At 42.4% G+C, this 14,838-nt stretch overlaps 1 protein-coding gene across 1 annotated transcript in view; it reads right to left on the bottom strand.

The window, feature by feature from the left end:
- Positions 1 to 714: 714 nt before the first annotated feature.
- Positions 715 to 14,838, bottom strand: part of ANKRD33B (ankyrin repeat domain 33B) — a 45,542-nt gene continuing 31,418 nt past the window's right edge. Inside the window, exons 3-4 of the mRNA XM_071454266.1 lie at positions 10,605 to 10,745; positions 715 to 3,885 (exon numbers count right to left, since the gene is read on the bottom strand). Of these exons, the coding sequence (XP_071310367.1) occupies positions 3,035 to 3,885; positions 10,605 to 10,745 (992 nt within the window). The 3' untranslated portion in view covers positions 715 to 3,034. The remainder of the gene's footprint in view (positions 3,886 to 10,604; positions 10,746 to 14,838) is intronic.

Genomic DNA, 14,838 nt, shown 5'->3' on the forward strand with positions numbered 1-14,838 from the left:
AGAAATCCACAACAAAACACAGATCAAGCCACTCTATTTGTGCTGAAATCCAACAGAACTCAAATCCTCCTTGGCAGCAGCAGCTCAAGGGGACAGATGGCTGAAAGCAAGCCAGGTGTACCTTCTCTTCCTCCTCCTCATCCTCCTCCACTGTGGTCCCTTTGCCACAGGTTTCAGGAAGAGTTTTGTGGGAGCTTTGCCCACTGCAACCTTCAGACAGGTAAGGTAAACAGCAAGTGAGGGGTGCAGACTTTAGGGTGAGGACAATGATGAAGAGGGGAAGATAGCAGGAGATCAGAGAGGCAGCAGGGGAGGAAGGCAATGAGGACACAGAAACCTGTGGCCTGCCCTGCCAAAACTAGCAAGTGCAAAGCTTTACACAGATGCCTCAAGTGGAGTCACACTCTCAGCAAGGATACTGGGAGACCACGTGCTTGCAGCAGAGCATGGACACAGGCCAGAAAAGCAATGACTTCTTTCTCCAGCAAGATGACCAGTGAAAACCTGATGGGAAACAAAAGCAACAGTTTTCCTTAACTCCTAGGGAAAAATTCAATAGGAGTGGAAGTTAACCCACAATAACTGCATGGAAACCAAACAACTTTTAGGTGATGCTGATGAGTCTTTTGGTGAAAGTGAACGGGCTTTTAGATCCACTGGAAAGTGAAAGGCAGCATCCCAAAACCCCTCTGAAGAATGAGCGTGCCAAATAAGTTTAACATCTTGTGCCTCTTTTAATGGAAATATCACATTTATGCACATGAACACAGTAAAGTACAAAGGATTAGAAAATAGGCTTAATTTCCAGCCCCTAATTCTAACATACTGTTCATTAATCCCTGAGTGCACCTGTCAATTGTCGGTCTCTTGCAGGTGGTACTGAAAGTGCACAGGTTGCTTTTCAGAACCAAATCTGAGTACTAAATCTTCAAAACCCTGGGTTGGCAGTAAACAAAAATTAACAGTTAAACCATTCGATCCAGTGTACCAATTTGAAATCTATCCTGATACCTTTGCCACAGCCAGCCAAAAGATTGTCTGCCTGCTTCCCAGAGAAATGAGTTCAACTTGTACTCTGGTCACCCCAAAGCCATTAAAAAATTGGTGCCTATGAATTGCACAGCCCTGATGCACTTACAGATTAAACTGCTATTCATATTCCCAGGACTGGGCAGGTGTATTGGCAGGTGCATATTCCTCCAGCTCTGACCCAGGAGGCCACCTGGCACTGCAGTCTGGCCAGCACGGAAGTACAAAGAACAGGCTGTGTGGAAAAATCTTTGTCTCCCACATCTGTCCTAACCCCTGTCAGACCCCTCAGACAGGAAATGGCAGTGCTGATCTGGGCTCCAGTTTTAAATCAACTGAATTTATTTCTCCCATGGTATGCACAGTTTCATTACAAATTCAGTGAGACTGAGGCCAGCCTCTGTGCTGTGGGACTAAAGGATGGAAAAGTTTTCCCTCTCTTTAATTGAGGGGAGAAACTGGTGACAGCAGCAGCAGCTGCTGGGGTCTGCCTGGGCTCCAGCACAGCAACACCTTCAGGAGGACACACTGCAGCACATTTCAGTTCAAATGTGTGCAAAGCCTGAGCAAAACCTTACCCTGAGCATGTGCTCTGTGCTGTTTGCATTGGACCTCTACTTCTATCAGCATGGTCTTTCTTCAGCAAGCAGCAGGTTCACAGCCCTTCCTGACCAGAATCTGCCAGGGCTTGGCTTGCTGTGCAGCCTGACGACTGGTACAACCAGAGGAATCCTTAATGGATCCTTAAAGGAACACAAAAACTTGCAGCAACCTGTGGGAACTGCCACTTGGAGATGCACTTCCATACAAGGGAAAGTTTTCTCCCTGTGTGGAAACAGGGGGTGAGGTACTGCCCTCCTCGGGCACCCAGAGGTGTGGTACCCAAGGTTACAGTGACATCTGGCCACATCAGTGGCTGAGCTGCCTGGTACTGCACCTCTGACTGGGTATTCACAGCCTGTAGCTGCACTTGACACCTGGGAAAGTTGGTTGAACCTCTGAAGGCTGCATAATATTCTTGTCCTGGCTATATTCTGGAAAGGCTAACAATAAACCTGGTGAGTTTTTTAAAAAGAAACTTTAATATCAACCTAAAAAATATCCACTGTGCTTCACCATCTCCCTTATTTCACAGTTAAAAGCAATGACAAAATATTCCCTGAGACTAAAAAGGAGACAACAGATAATGGATAAAGGGAAATCTATTGAAGGAGGCATATCTTAGGTGGTGGTGGCAATCAAAAATTGTCTCATCTTCTATATTTCTTCAAAGAAAGAAACTGTCTCATCTTCTATATTTCTTCAAATCACTCCATGCACCTGATTTATATTTGCAGAAGATGTGAATACCTCAACTGCACAGATATTTCATATTAAGCCCTTTTTAGGTTCAACAGAATAAACAATAGCATTAGGAACTGCATCCATACAGACTGTATAGACCTGTACTTAAAATCTGTTAACTGGAATAGAAATAAAGTGCTTAGTATATCCAAAACAATTGTAGACCTGGATTTTCACTGCCAACCAACACTGTGGTAAATTTTAAACTTTTAATTATTACTATAAACCTTTGCAATATGTCTACCTAAGGAAGAAGAGGGAGGAATGTCTAGTGTCAAAAGCACAACTCCTTAATTTTGTCCATTACAAAATGAACAAACACAAAATACGATCCTTTCAAACACGTTTTTCAAACTGTTTCACAGTCATTCACCAGGAGCTGGAAAAACAGGAATCCATAAGAGGACTGCACCACTTAGAATGTCCTGTCAACAGGAGACCAGTAAACCGAGTAAGTCTTCCAGCTCAAAGCATCTTCCTGCTCCACCATCAGACTTGCTGTGGCATAGCCCTTGCTGTATTTCTGCTCCTTTCCTGCTCCTGCCATGACTCAGTATTCCAGCTCCATGAGCAGTGGGCACGCACAAAGGCATTCAGTCTGTTACCTTGCTGGGATAACAAGACTAGCAGCTCAAGAACCTTCTCAGTAGCTGCCTTCAAATCAGGTCCTGCTCTGGGCAGGAGACACCTGCCTGGGCTTTTGAGCCTCTGCTGCTCTATTCTTCTCCAGCTCCTCTGCCTTCCTCCGCTCTTCTTTCAGCTCCTTGTATCTCCATTTGGGAATCTGCAGATAGGGGTCCTCCTTGGCACTGCTCCTCCTCCTGGCCTTTTCTGGCTGGAAGGTGGGCGGAGGAGCCTTGCTGACACGGACTTTGGGGATGACAAATCCCGGCCGGACACTGCTCCGTCGAAGCAGGTGGAGCGGCAGCAGACTTGCTTTCCTCGTGGCTACTGTTGTCACCTGGGACATGGCCATGCTGATGGGCTGCAGGCTGGCTCTTCGTTCCTTCTTCTTGGGGACCACAGTAACTTTGGAGTTCTGGAAGAGCTTCTCATAGCTGCTAACGTGATCTTTGTCTTGAGATCGGATCTCCTCTGCTCTCTGCTTCCTAAGGATCTCCTGCACTGCCAGTCTGCGTTTCCCCACACAAGGTGGGCTGCCTGGGCACACAGTCCGGCACCCCAGGGCAATGAAGGGACTTCCCAAACTTGTTGTCACCTTCACCATGTGGTCAAGAACCCCATCCTCTTCTGGGCCATAGAAAGACCGGAACGAGACAGCAGCCCTTACACACTCAGAAATCTTCTGCAAGCAGCTTTTTGGCTCTGCAGCCTTGGCAAGAAGTTCCTTCATTTTTGGCCATTCTGGTTTATATTGATCAGAAAACTGTTCTGGGCATGGCCTGTCCATCAGCTTCTGCATGACGAAGGCAGACTCTGATCTTCCTGTGAAACAAGCCCATTCCCATGAAGTCAGTCCCCGGCTTGGGTCAGTTGCATGAACATTTGCCCCTCAAAAGAAAAACAATTAGCATTAATTAATTAAAACACCCACATTTCTGTTATCAGAGGTGAGTCAGGCAGATCCCTACATGAAAATGTCACATAAAATACACAATAATATTTGTGTCAAAATGAACATACAATAAGGATACATCTGATTCCTGACTTTATGAACTCCTTATGTATTTAAAACAAGGTAAAAGGCATTAAGAGTGCATATATGAAATTCTCTTAGAATTACAAATAATGAAATAATGAGTTTCACCTGCATTTAATCTTGACTGCCATTTTAATATCCATTCACTTGAGCTCACAAGAAAAGAGTTACAGATATGGAAAGAAACAATTCTCTATAAAGAAATCCTTCCCCGTATCGAATAGTGAACTTTCTACTGGTCACATCCACTTGGAAGAAAGGTCTTAGGCTAATAATCACAAGTTTCATGAAAATATCCACTCACTGCTCACTAGGGGTAAAAACAGTAAATAAAATAAAATTAATTTCTTTTAAAGTATTTCCATTAAAAATGGGGGGGAAAAAAAGAAAGTAAAAAATGTGCAATTCATGCTTTCTTATGTCTGAAAGGACCCTGTAGAATTAGGAAATGTTGAGAAGATGGTAACAAGGGTGATCAAATATAAGGAAAGTATCCATAAATGTCCAAGAGTGGATAATGGGTGAGATGGACCTTCAGTTTGAACCCAGAACAGCTGGTCTCACCTACCTGAGATAACAAGCCTAAGGAAATGAAGTAACTGTTAGCCAAAACATTCTGTTATTGCTAAGTGGATCAGCCATAAAAGGCAGCTGGGATACAGGCTACACAGCAGAGGCTTAGACATTTGAAGTGTTTTGTCCTGGAAGGAAATTATTTCAAGTGGCCTGTCCTCCCATTCCCAGTTTATGATCTTAATCTCTCTGATTCTGACGTCTGTCCCCATCACCATTCTTTTTTTTTCTCACATATTTCTGCATCCTTTTTCATCTTTGCATTTCTTTTGATCTCTCCATTGATCTCTCCATCTTCCACTAAGACCTCACACATTGGCTTTTGCCCTTCTTCTTCCCTCTTGTTTTCAAGTGGAGTTACACTCTTCTTCCCCGGGGCACTTGGGGGCTCTTGAAAAGAGGATACAAGAATATCATGAGAAGCAGACATCCCAGTCTGCCCCATGGTATCCTTTACAACTTCCTTAGTATCATACCCACATTCCTTGGCAACCTGAAAATTGCAGGGAAGTCTTCCCATGACATTAGGGTGGAGCTGTGGGCATTTGTCAATGAGGATGGCGTGTGCCCAGTCCTGCTGACAAAGAAGAGCTCTGTAAAGGACACAGGAAGCTCAATCCAAAGTGCACCTGTGGAAGAATTGCTGCAGAACAATGAACAGCAGCAAGTGGTTCTGGAAGCTGAAGTTGGCAGGACACTGTTGCAAATAGCCAGCAGATTACAGCTGGTGAATGCTAAAGGATACAAAAGACCTGTCAAAAAATTGGCTTGATGGCACCAATTAAAAAGAATCTCAGAGACGTGTCAAGGACTTGACAACTGGCACCATATCCTGGGCTTTGCATCCAAGTGATCCTGGGCACACACACCTTGATGCTCTACAGTACATGGGTATGAAGGTGAAGAATGAAATCAATGGGAGAGTGAGGGAATACTCTCTGGTTTCAGGCAGACAGGTTCTTAAACTGAAAATCCTTTGGTTTATATTCTGCCTCTGAACTTTGACTGATCTCAGAGGGAGCTTTGCATGCTCCAGTCTGCAGACTGTTCTGCAGATCTGTTCCCTGGGACAGGCACGGGCACTTTGCCCAGCTGCCTTCAACATACTGAGCTCTGCAACATTTAGTCATGGTTTACTCATATCTCTGTCCCTGCAGACAGTTTCTGGGTTTCTTGAAAGAGTTTAAAGCTGGGATACAAAGAACATTTGACTTATTGAAGGGCTTCTTTACCAGATGAAGGACCATTTTCAAACAGACAACACAAAACTGACCCACACAGATCTTGTCACAAAAGTGACAGTCTATCCCATTGCTTCACAAGAAGGAGATGTCCAGAAATCTGAGGAAAGGACCAGAGAATACTGGTAATGAGACTGTTACCAGAATACTGGTACATAAAATAATAATAATTTTTTTTCCAGGTGGATTATCTTGGAGACAGCATTTCAAACTGGAATAAGGAGTACTTGATATAAGGAAAAGCAACCACAATCCAGTTTGTGGTGGGTTCAGTATAACCTTTCCCACAAAGGACGTTTTGTCATTAGAGGAAGATAAAGGCAAAAAGAGAGCACGGGAAAAGTGATAAAAACCTCAGCTTTATTAAGCTAGTTCCTAAGTCTCTGAGAATATCCCTAAAGAGAAGATGCTGGAGACATAGATCAAGAATGGATGTGGAAGGAGACACCCTAAGCAAAATTGCTGATAACAGTTAAAGTATAATTTAAGTGAAATTTGCAGAAAGGACACTCAGAGAGAGAGCACCAGGGCACTGCAGGGAGTCAAGCACGGGACCCGGCCTGGAAGGTGGAAAGAAGCCAAAGAGAAGGAACGAATCAAAGAGTTCATGTGGATTTGAAGAAAGGATCTCAGAGGCAGAATGGTTTGATGAAGTTCATGACTGTAGAAATTACAGATAAATCACGGAGGGGTGGGAAAAAGGCAGACCAACACATACCTCCTGCTTCCTAACCTCTTTTTGAACCTCCCGACCCAAACTTCCTATCTTTGGATTTCCCTCATCTCACACTAGCCTTTTTCCCTAGTCCCTTCTTAATACTTGCCTGAATCTGAGCTCCTTCCCAAAAGAGCTCACTGTGACTGTGGCAAATTATGTGGAAGTTGTTTCCTTGATGTACATATAACAGGCAAGGAATTAATACAGGAAGAACAGCAGCTAAAGGAATTGTCTTCAAATAAAAAATTTAATTCTCAGCTTGTAAACAAGCAAGAGATCTAGACAGCTGTTTACCATTATCTTCAAGAAAAAGTCATTTCAGTTCTGATATGGTGCAGCTGTGAGAATTTGGAGCAGAGTAGTTCAAAAAGAGCAGTGTGAGAAAGTGCTCAGTGGGGGCTCCTCACCTTTGCTTGGGGGCTGCACTCAGCTCTGGTCCTTGTCTGGGCTATGCCTGTGCCCTGCTGGCCTGGACCCTGACCCACAGACATAATTTCTTGTTTTGCCTCACACCTACCTTGACTCTATGAACTTGCCTTTGTTATCATGGACTTGCCTGGCAATCACTGCAGTGCTGCCTGATCCAGGTTATTGACACCAGCCCTGCCACGTTCCTCAAAGGAACACCTTTGTTGATGAGGCTGGTGCTGTCGCCCTTGGCTCATCTTCCTCTGAGGAGAAGCCCATTCTTTCTGACAGATGGCTCCCCAGGTGTTTTGGAAACTGTCTCAGAAAACAATACTACAGAGTATTGAAATCCCAACCTACCAAGAGAAATCAATGCTGACTTTTTACCTTGTATCACAAAATCTCTCCTAAGGTGTTATTCACCATAGTTTTATTGATTTTCTGTGCAAATCATGATACATTCCTGAACAAACTTGTCATTCAGCAGAATGCCTTATCTAGAATATACATGAGTAGTCATGTCCCTTTGTAAATGTGATAGCAGTCTTATAGAACTAATTGTCATTTCAGTGTAACTATAGCCTACAAGTTTTCTTTCAGGAATGCTGCACTTGCCACTTGCCTTGCTTTTCCTAGAAGTTTCCCTGAAGATCATTTTCAGCACAATTAATTTGAACACGCATGCTCCTTTAGGATATAAATATCCTATTTTATTAAGACTTCAAGTCCTTTTGAGGTGCAGAACAGGCGTCTTGAGTTTAAAGATGGGGCTGAAGAGACTCAGGTGTTTGTTGCCAGCCTGTTTTTTGGGTGGTGTTTAAAGCCCAGTCTCCAGATCCAGGGCCACTCTGCCAGCATTACTAAAGCAGCACTGAGTTTAGACTGGAGATTACAGCAGGGCTTGACACGTGAACAGCAACCAGCATTTCTGGCTGGCTCCCCTGATGAGTGCTGGCAGCGGCGTGGTGCTGGCAGCGCAGCAGCCTGTGACAAACTGCCAGTGGCAGAGGGGCCCCCCTTCACCCGCTGTGTGCTCACAAACAGCAAATTCACATGTTCCAAAGGCTCCCTCTGAAAGAGCAACGCTATGGCCAAGTGTCTCAGAGTGCCTTAATCTTGTAGTGATTGACCTTGCCCCCCCTCCACAAACTCAAATTTCAGAAAGAGCAGTCACTTTGGCAATCCAGCTCCGACCATCTGTCACACATTGCTGTCACCTCTTTCCCCATCTGACTGTGCTGAATCCATGCTAAGGCAGCTAGGAAGGTGAGTTATTTTGCTTTGCTGACCTCCTGCATTGCCATCAGCAGAGGTCTTACCCAAGCCTCTGAATGGATACCAGGTTTAAAACCTCCTGGCTGTAACTCTTTTCTAAACACACATAACTGCTTTGTAGCTGTGCAAGGAGACCCACAGCAGATTATGGGTGTTTCCCCTCTATGTTGCCATGCATTTTTACATTTTAATATCAAATTTTGCTGCTTTATTTGTGAAACTGATTTTTTCACCAAATCTTTTAATAATGTTTTTTACCTTCTGCAGCTCACTAGTACTTAATTGTCAGCACCCACTCAGTGTCTCTTAAATCTCAAACTACTTCTAAATCCATTCTGAATGAGAATTTCCCTCCTTCCCTCCCTCCATTTCACCAGACTGTGCAGTGCTAAAAAATACTCAGATATTAAAATGGGTGAAGGCAAATTACTGCGCTTCCTTTGTGGCCTCTAATTTGAGCTGAAAATGTGAGGAACTGCAAGTACTCACTGAAACTGCAATTCAGAAAATCAAAAGTATATTAACTTGCTAGATCTTTAGTTGGTGGATGACCTTGGGTATCCTCTCTATCTCTGATGCAAAAATAGGCTGATAAAGCTTTCTGTAGGCAAACCCAAGATGGAGGCTAAAAAAACCCATTTTCTGGCTGTCTAAAGGTTTGTTCTCCCCAATATTCTGGTTTTTTATGAATCATGGAAACAAGAAATGGCTATTCAGATGCCAGAGGCAGTAACCACAGAAGTGAACTTTGATAATAATATTTTAGTATAAGAATCAGAATAACAAGTACTGTGTTATTTGCATAGATGAAAGGTTGCAAAACAGCTTCTAGTGACCCACACAGAAAGAACAAGCTTCCCTCAGATCTCAAGTGATAATAATAGGTCATGACACCAGAAGGCAAATTTGACAAGTCAGAAAATCATAAGATTGAAGTTTCATTTTAAGTAATGATTTATAACACTCACTGGAAAATTCTGAACTAGCATCTGCATGATGTATGTGTGAGTCCAGAAAGTACATCTGTTTCTAGTAGTATTCAAGCTCTGACAGTAGTTTCATAATTTTCTGTCATAAAAATTTAAAATGAATGATCCTAAGCCTTTGTTCCAGAGTAAGAGGCTACAGAACCTAGCAGAAAATAACACACTAGTTACCACATCAAGTCTTCTGTGTCATATCAATGTCTAGAAACTGGATATTATGGAATGAAGGATAGTAATATCACGGAATGAAGGATAGTAATATCACTATGCTTGACAAAATCGTGTGACTTAAAATACTCTGATTATGAAGGGTTAGACTCTTGTGACAGCAAAATCACTGAAATGAACTCCTTGTTCAAGATCTGTCCCAACGATATGGACCTGTAGGACTCTTGATCTGGACAGTAACAATATTCACGTGCCATTTGTTATTATTTCCACAATATTTAATTTGTGTTTTCATATTTGCATCTGAAAAACAAGTATATATAGTAATAGAAACTAGTTATTTAATCGTTATCTAACAGTTTATATACCAATTACTTCATATTAAAAAATCCACAATATTGTGGCTGAAAAATGCTGTATGTTAGGACTGCTCTTGTAGAGGCTGTTGCCCCTCAAGGGGCCTTCTGATTCTCCTCTCCAGGACCCCTTCACCTTGCAATGCAACACAGCCAGAAATTCAACAGCAAACAAGAGCCAAGAGCAAAAAACATAATTCCTGTTCTCAGTTGTGTAGAGAGACAGGTGGGCAGAGAGGGACCTGCTCACTCCCTGTGCCACATCTCCCTCCTTGCAGCAGGCACAGACCTGGTGGTTGCTCATAAACCTGGTGACCAAACTCAGAGCTGTAGAGGCATTAACAAAAAGTGAGTGACCAGATTTCCCACCAGTGTTCCCTGGTGTGATGTGGCCCCTACACCCAACACTCCTGACAGGGTCTGGAGCCCCCAAAGCTTTCCAGTCCCCAGCACAGTTCAAGGCAGAAATGGAGGTCTGGCTGTGATCTCACCCTTGCAGTGTCTGCCACACACAGAGATGGCAGCCAGCGACCAGCATGTCTTTCCCACCTGTGTCATGGATTTCATCAACTCATGTTCTACAAATTTTGGTGATCCTGCTCCCCAGACTCTCCTGGAGACAATAAATCTCACCTTCACAGCTCTAGGAGAGCTCCTGGGTGAGGTTGTACAAGCAAACTCCTGCAGCATGTGCCTTCACTGCCTTGACTAAGGCTTATTTAAAAGCTGCACAGATTTCCAGGAAAGGCTGTACCACAGTTCTCAGAGCAAAAACATCCCAAGAGACAATTTTATTCTTGGTAGTTGTTAGATGTTGACAAAGACGAAGAAAAGCACTTTGCATACCTGCCATCATCAAGGCTTTCACACATTCTGTTCGGCCCTGCATTGCAGATTTCATCAGGGCTGTGAATCCAAACGCATTCCTCTTCTCAATATCAAGCCCAGGAAAATAGTTCAACAAATAGTTTGTAATGGTTATGTGCCCTTTAAAGAAACAAAAAAGCAGAGAAAATGTCATACAATGCAGGTGCTGTCTCAAGGATAAACCAAAAATTTACTCCTGCAGGTCTGATAACTGGAAAATGCAGATAATTAATAAGATATCTTTTCTTTGTGTCCTCTTCCATTCAACACTGTCATCAGCCTTAGGATTAAGTGGCCCTGACTTTTGACCAGAATATTGGGATAGGAGGTGGAAAATCTGGGTTCCTACCTTCTCTCGAATTGCTCTCCTTTCTGAAAAGTCAGTTTAAGGTAAGAGAATAATTGAAGACCAGAAATGGTCACTCTGAGTTTGCAAGGGGCCCCAGGTTCTTGACCCTGTGAGTAGCACTGCAGAGGCAATCCCTACACCCGATGCCCCATCACCAGGGGCAACTTATTGCAAAGGTTCAGCTTTTTCCCTCCCCTGGTAAATTAGAGCCTTACAATCATGCTGCTTCATTAAAAAGTGATGACTGCACATAGTTGTTCCAGCTAACAATGCTTTCAAACTATGCCAGGCCTGATACAAGAGCAAGGAATATTTTGTGTAGCATCCCACATTTTTATTTTTCCATTTGACAGTGTAAAGCCACTTGTCTACTTTCCTGCAGTTGGGAAATTGGATTGATGTTCAGTTTTGGTAGTAAAATAAATTATTTAAGTTCTGTTTCTAAAAGCAACTGTTGTTGCCATTCATGGGCCTTGTGTGCCAGGATAACTGGTGTCTACAAGGCTATATGGAGGAGCTGAACACATCTCTGGCTAAATGGTTGGAAGAGCAATTAAGACACCAAATCTTTATAATTGGACTATCAGATGAATAGCTAGGGCCATTATGACTCATTCAAAACAGTTTTCCCTTCACTTGTCAATCATTTTATGATGCTTTGATGCTCTATAAAATAATGCCGTCTGTCAGGCAGCTGCAACAATCACAATTTAATTAGCAAGAGCTGTAAAAATATTCTCTCATTTTGCTCTGCAGACCAGATGACTATTCTGTGATGCATGCCATTCAAATTCATCTAGAAATATTACTGAAGCAGATTAGAATTCATACAGGACAATTTTAAAAGTCTGTAGCATCACATCTGGTGTAGATTTCATCAGCAGCCACTTTGTACCAACACAGTCCTCCATTCATTTTGAAAAGCAATTTAAGAAAGTCTTTACCAATTAATTTGTGTTGCAGGTGTTACTCTTTCTCTCCTGTTTTTTTTACTCTGTTACCTTTCTGCATAACTGGAGACTCTCATGAAAACTGAGCAGATGTAGAGATAATGCAGATCAGATGAGCAACTCCAGAGCCAGAGAAAACCAAATAAAAAGCTCCCTGTACCTTGAGCAGTCTGATGAGAATGAAATATAAAGTTTCATCAAACCACAACAAGCTGAACAAAGCAAAAGCGAACTGTGTTCAGGGCAGGATCAAGTGGCCTGGTCCTGCTTACTCAATACAGAGAATTCAGCTTTGCTGATTCTATGGCATAAAATCAAATCCTAGAAAGGAGTCAGTTGCTACTGGGAGAATCTTTGTGCCCAAATTGTTTTGCAGGACATGCTCTGATTCAGTGATGTGCAACATCATGAAGATTCATGAAGGCTTTGAAACAAAACCCTGCTTTTTGACCACAAAGACTAGAGACAAGCTGAAAGAAGTAGAAATAAAAAAATGGAAGATTTTTCAGCAGTTATTACATCACTGAAGATGTTCTTCCTTTTGCCAAAAGTATAATTACAGTAGGAGATGTTTTGCAAATCTGGGGTGATCCTAAGAATTAATCCTGAAAGACCTTTCTTAACCAAAACTCTCCAGGGGACTAGAAGTGACTTCAAATTAGACACAAAAAAAAAATCCCAAAAAAACAAACCAGCAGCAAAATATGAAAGAAAATTAAGAAGTTTGTGATTCACAGAAGTTTTGTGTCTCAGGGATTCCTGAAAACCAGTTTTAATCTGGAGGATCTTCTGTCCTCTGAGGTTTTGCTTCAGATTTCCAGTTCAAACAGATATCAAATTCAAAGCAAAACTCAGAGCTGCCAAGTTTTAGTTCAAACCCCGTCGTACACTTTTGATTTAATGCCATGAAGTTTGCTTTGGTTCTCCTGTGTCTGCGTGAACGAGCAGCCTGTACCTAATTTATAAACTGGGTGAGCCTCCTGTGATGCAAAGTCTGCTGTGAAAGCCCTGTGCAGCTCTAAAATAAACGAGCCTGTGCTCAGCCCGTTTGGCAACACTGAATTCAAAGCAGGCTTTTGCTGTTTGCAAGCCAGATCTACTTCCTACCAGAACTGGCATGCCAAGGGCTCACTTCTTCTCCCTGCGAGCCATATTTAGAGATCAGCACAGATGTCTGTAATAGCTTAATTCACTTAATTGCTGCCACAAAGGAAAGGCCTGTAATGATGACAATATTACCTAATAATCTGTGTAATGCAGGCAGAAGGATAAGCTGCATAGTAAGGAAGACCCTTTGTCAAATAACATCTCACTCCTGAATTGTACCTGCAAAATTCTTGTGTTTGGCCTGCGGGCAGCGAATGCTTCCTCACAGATGGATGGAACCAAAGACACCCAGAAGGCTTTATCTTCTGGGTGTTTTAGGTGTTTGTGTTCTCATGTCTTTCTTAATAAACAGAAACTGGGATAGCTTCCAATTTTGTTCCCAGCAAGGCTCTCAAACTGGTGGCTGTAACATAAAACATGTATACTTTGTAAGCAAATACAACTCCCTCTGAGCACAAGTGCATGCCAATTACTATACATTGATGTAGCTATGTCCCCATCAGCAGCAGAACTGAGGAAAAAAAATTGTAATTTTCTTTCTTTTCCTTTTCCACTTGTTATTTCAACCACATGTTTGTATCAATCTCCCCTTTTTTTCTGCATTGTCCTTGTAATGATGTTTAATGATTTTGCTTCTGCTTCAATAGCATTACCACCCATTTCTGGACACCACCTGCTGCAGACTGCAATGCATTTACAGTTCTGGAAGGCAAGCTCTCTCTGAAAAGGGATATAAGAAATAGGAAACATAGAGAAAGCAGGCGAACAGACCAATTTTCAAATGTGACATTTACACACAAAGCAGAGCACTTTGCGGTTATTTTTCTATATTAATAAGCTTGTTAAGACAGAACTGCTTTTCACTGATCCTCCCAACCTGTCTTTCTCTGATCAGCCCATGCAGAAAACTTCAGCCTTAGATACTTTTGTTGGAGGATGAGAATCTCAAATTATCAAAAGCAATATGAGAAACTGAATTCACTCATCTTCTGAGACTCTAGTTGCTCTTTAATTTAATCCTATTTATTTCAAGCTGATGCTCATATTTGAGCATCATGTCTGGGCAGTCATGAAATGGCAGAGGCAAATGTGGATTTTAAACTCCTCAGCACAAGTGAAGAGTCCTTGTCATCTGTTTTGGTATCTATACACAAGGAACAACTCCTCAAGACCACATGATTTTTCCCATCCAGCTCCCCTTTGGGGTCTGGCCATACACGATGGCCCACCTGGCAGTGGATCATAACAAAAATGGCAGCACTTTCTGAAACCTTCAAATACCATCTCACAGATACCCGAAATAACATGGATTTGCTATTACACTTTCCACAGCAAACCCTATAGTTTTGGTATAAACAACAGTGATTTCAGAATAACTTATTTTGCAAAAGTGTGATTACTTTCACAGCCTAAAGTTAACCCCTCCCCCAACAAGTAAATTCTCCACTGAAGGCAAGCTTGCATAAGCTTTGCTTTCAGGTCTTTATAATGGACTGCTCAGTGCTACTACTTAACATCCAGCAATAATTAAGCAGCATCTATTGCACTGTAACTCCTCTGGTTGCAGTATTAGCCTCACAGTAATCTCTATTAACACTGCAGCAGTATTGGTGTAAACCCTGTAGCTCAGGATTAGCACAGGCAGGGGAAAACATCCAAGTTGTTGGGGGTTTGTATAAATTTCTGTTGACTACAGTAATTTCCAGTTGCTTTTGGGATCAATAGCAAGTACTGGCAGAGAGTGTCAAATCAATGTCAGCCCACTGGATTAATTCTGAGCTCATGAGTTATAAAGGTCAAGAAGGAG

The sequence above is a fragment of the Agelaius tricolor genome, unplaced genomic scaffold (genome assembly GCF_023055355.1).
Source record: "Agelaius tricolor isolate 1412-34295 unplaced genomic scaffold, bAgeTri1.0.p SCAF_2, whole genome shotgun sequence".
NCBI classification, from domain to species: domain Eukaryota; kingdom Metazoa; phylum Chordata; class Aves; order Passeriformes; family Icteridae; genus Agelaius; species Agelaius tricolor.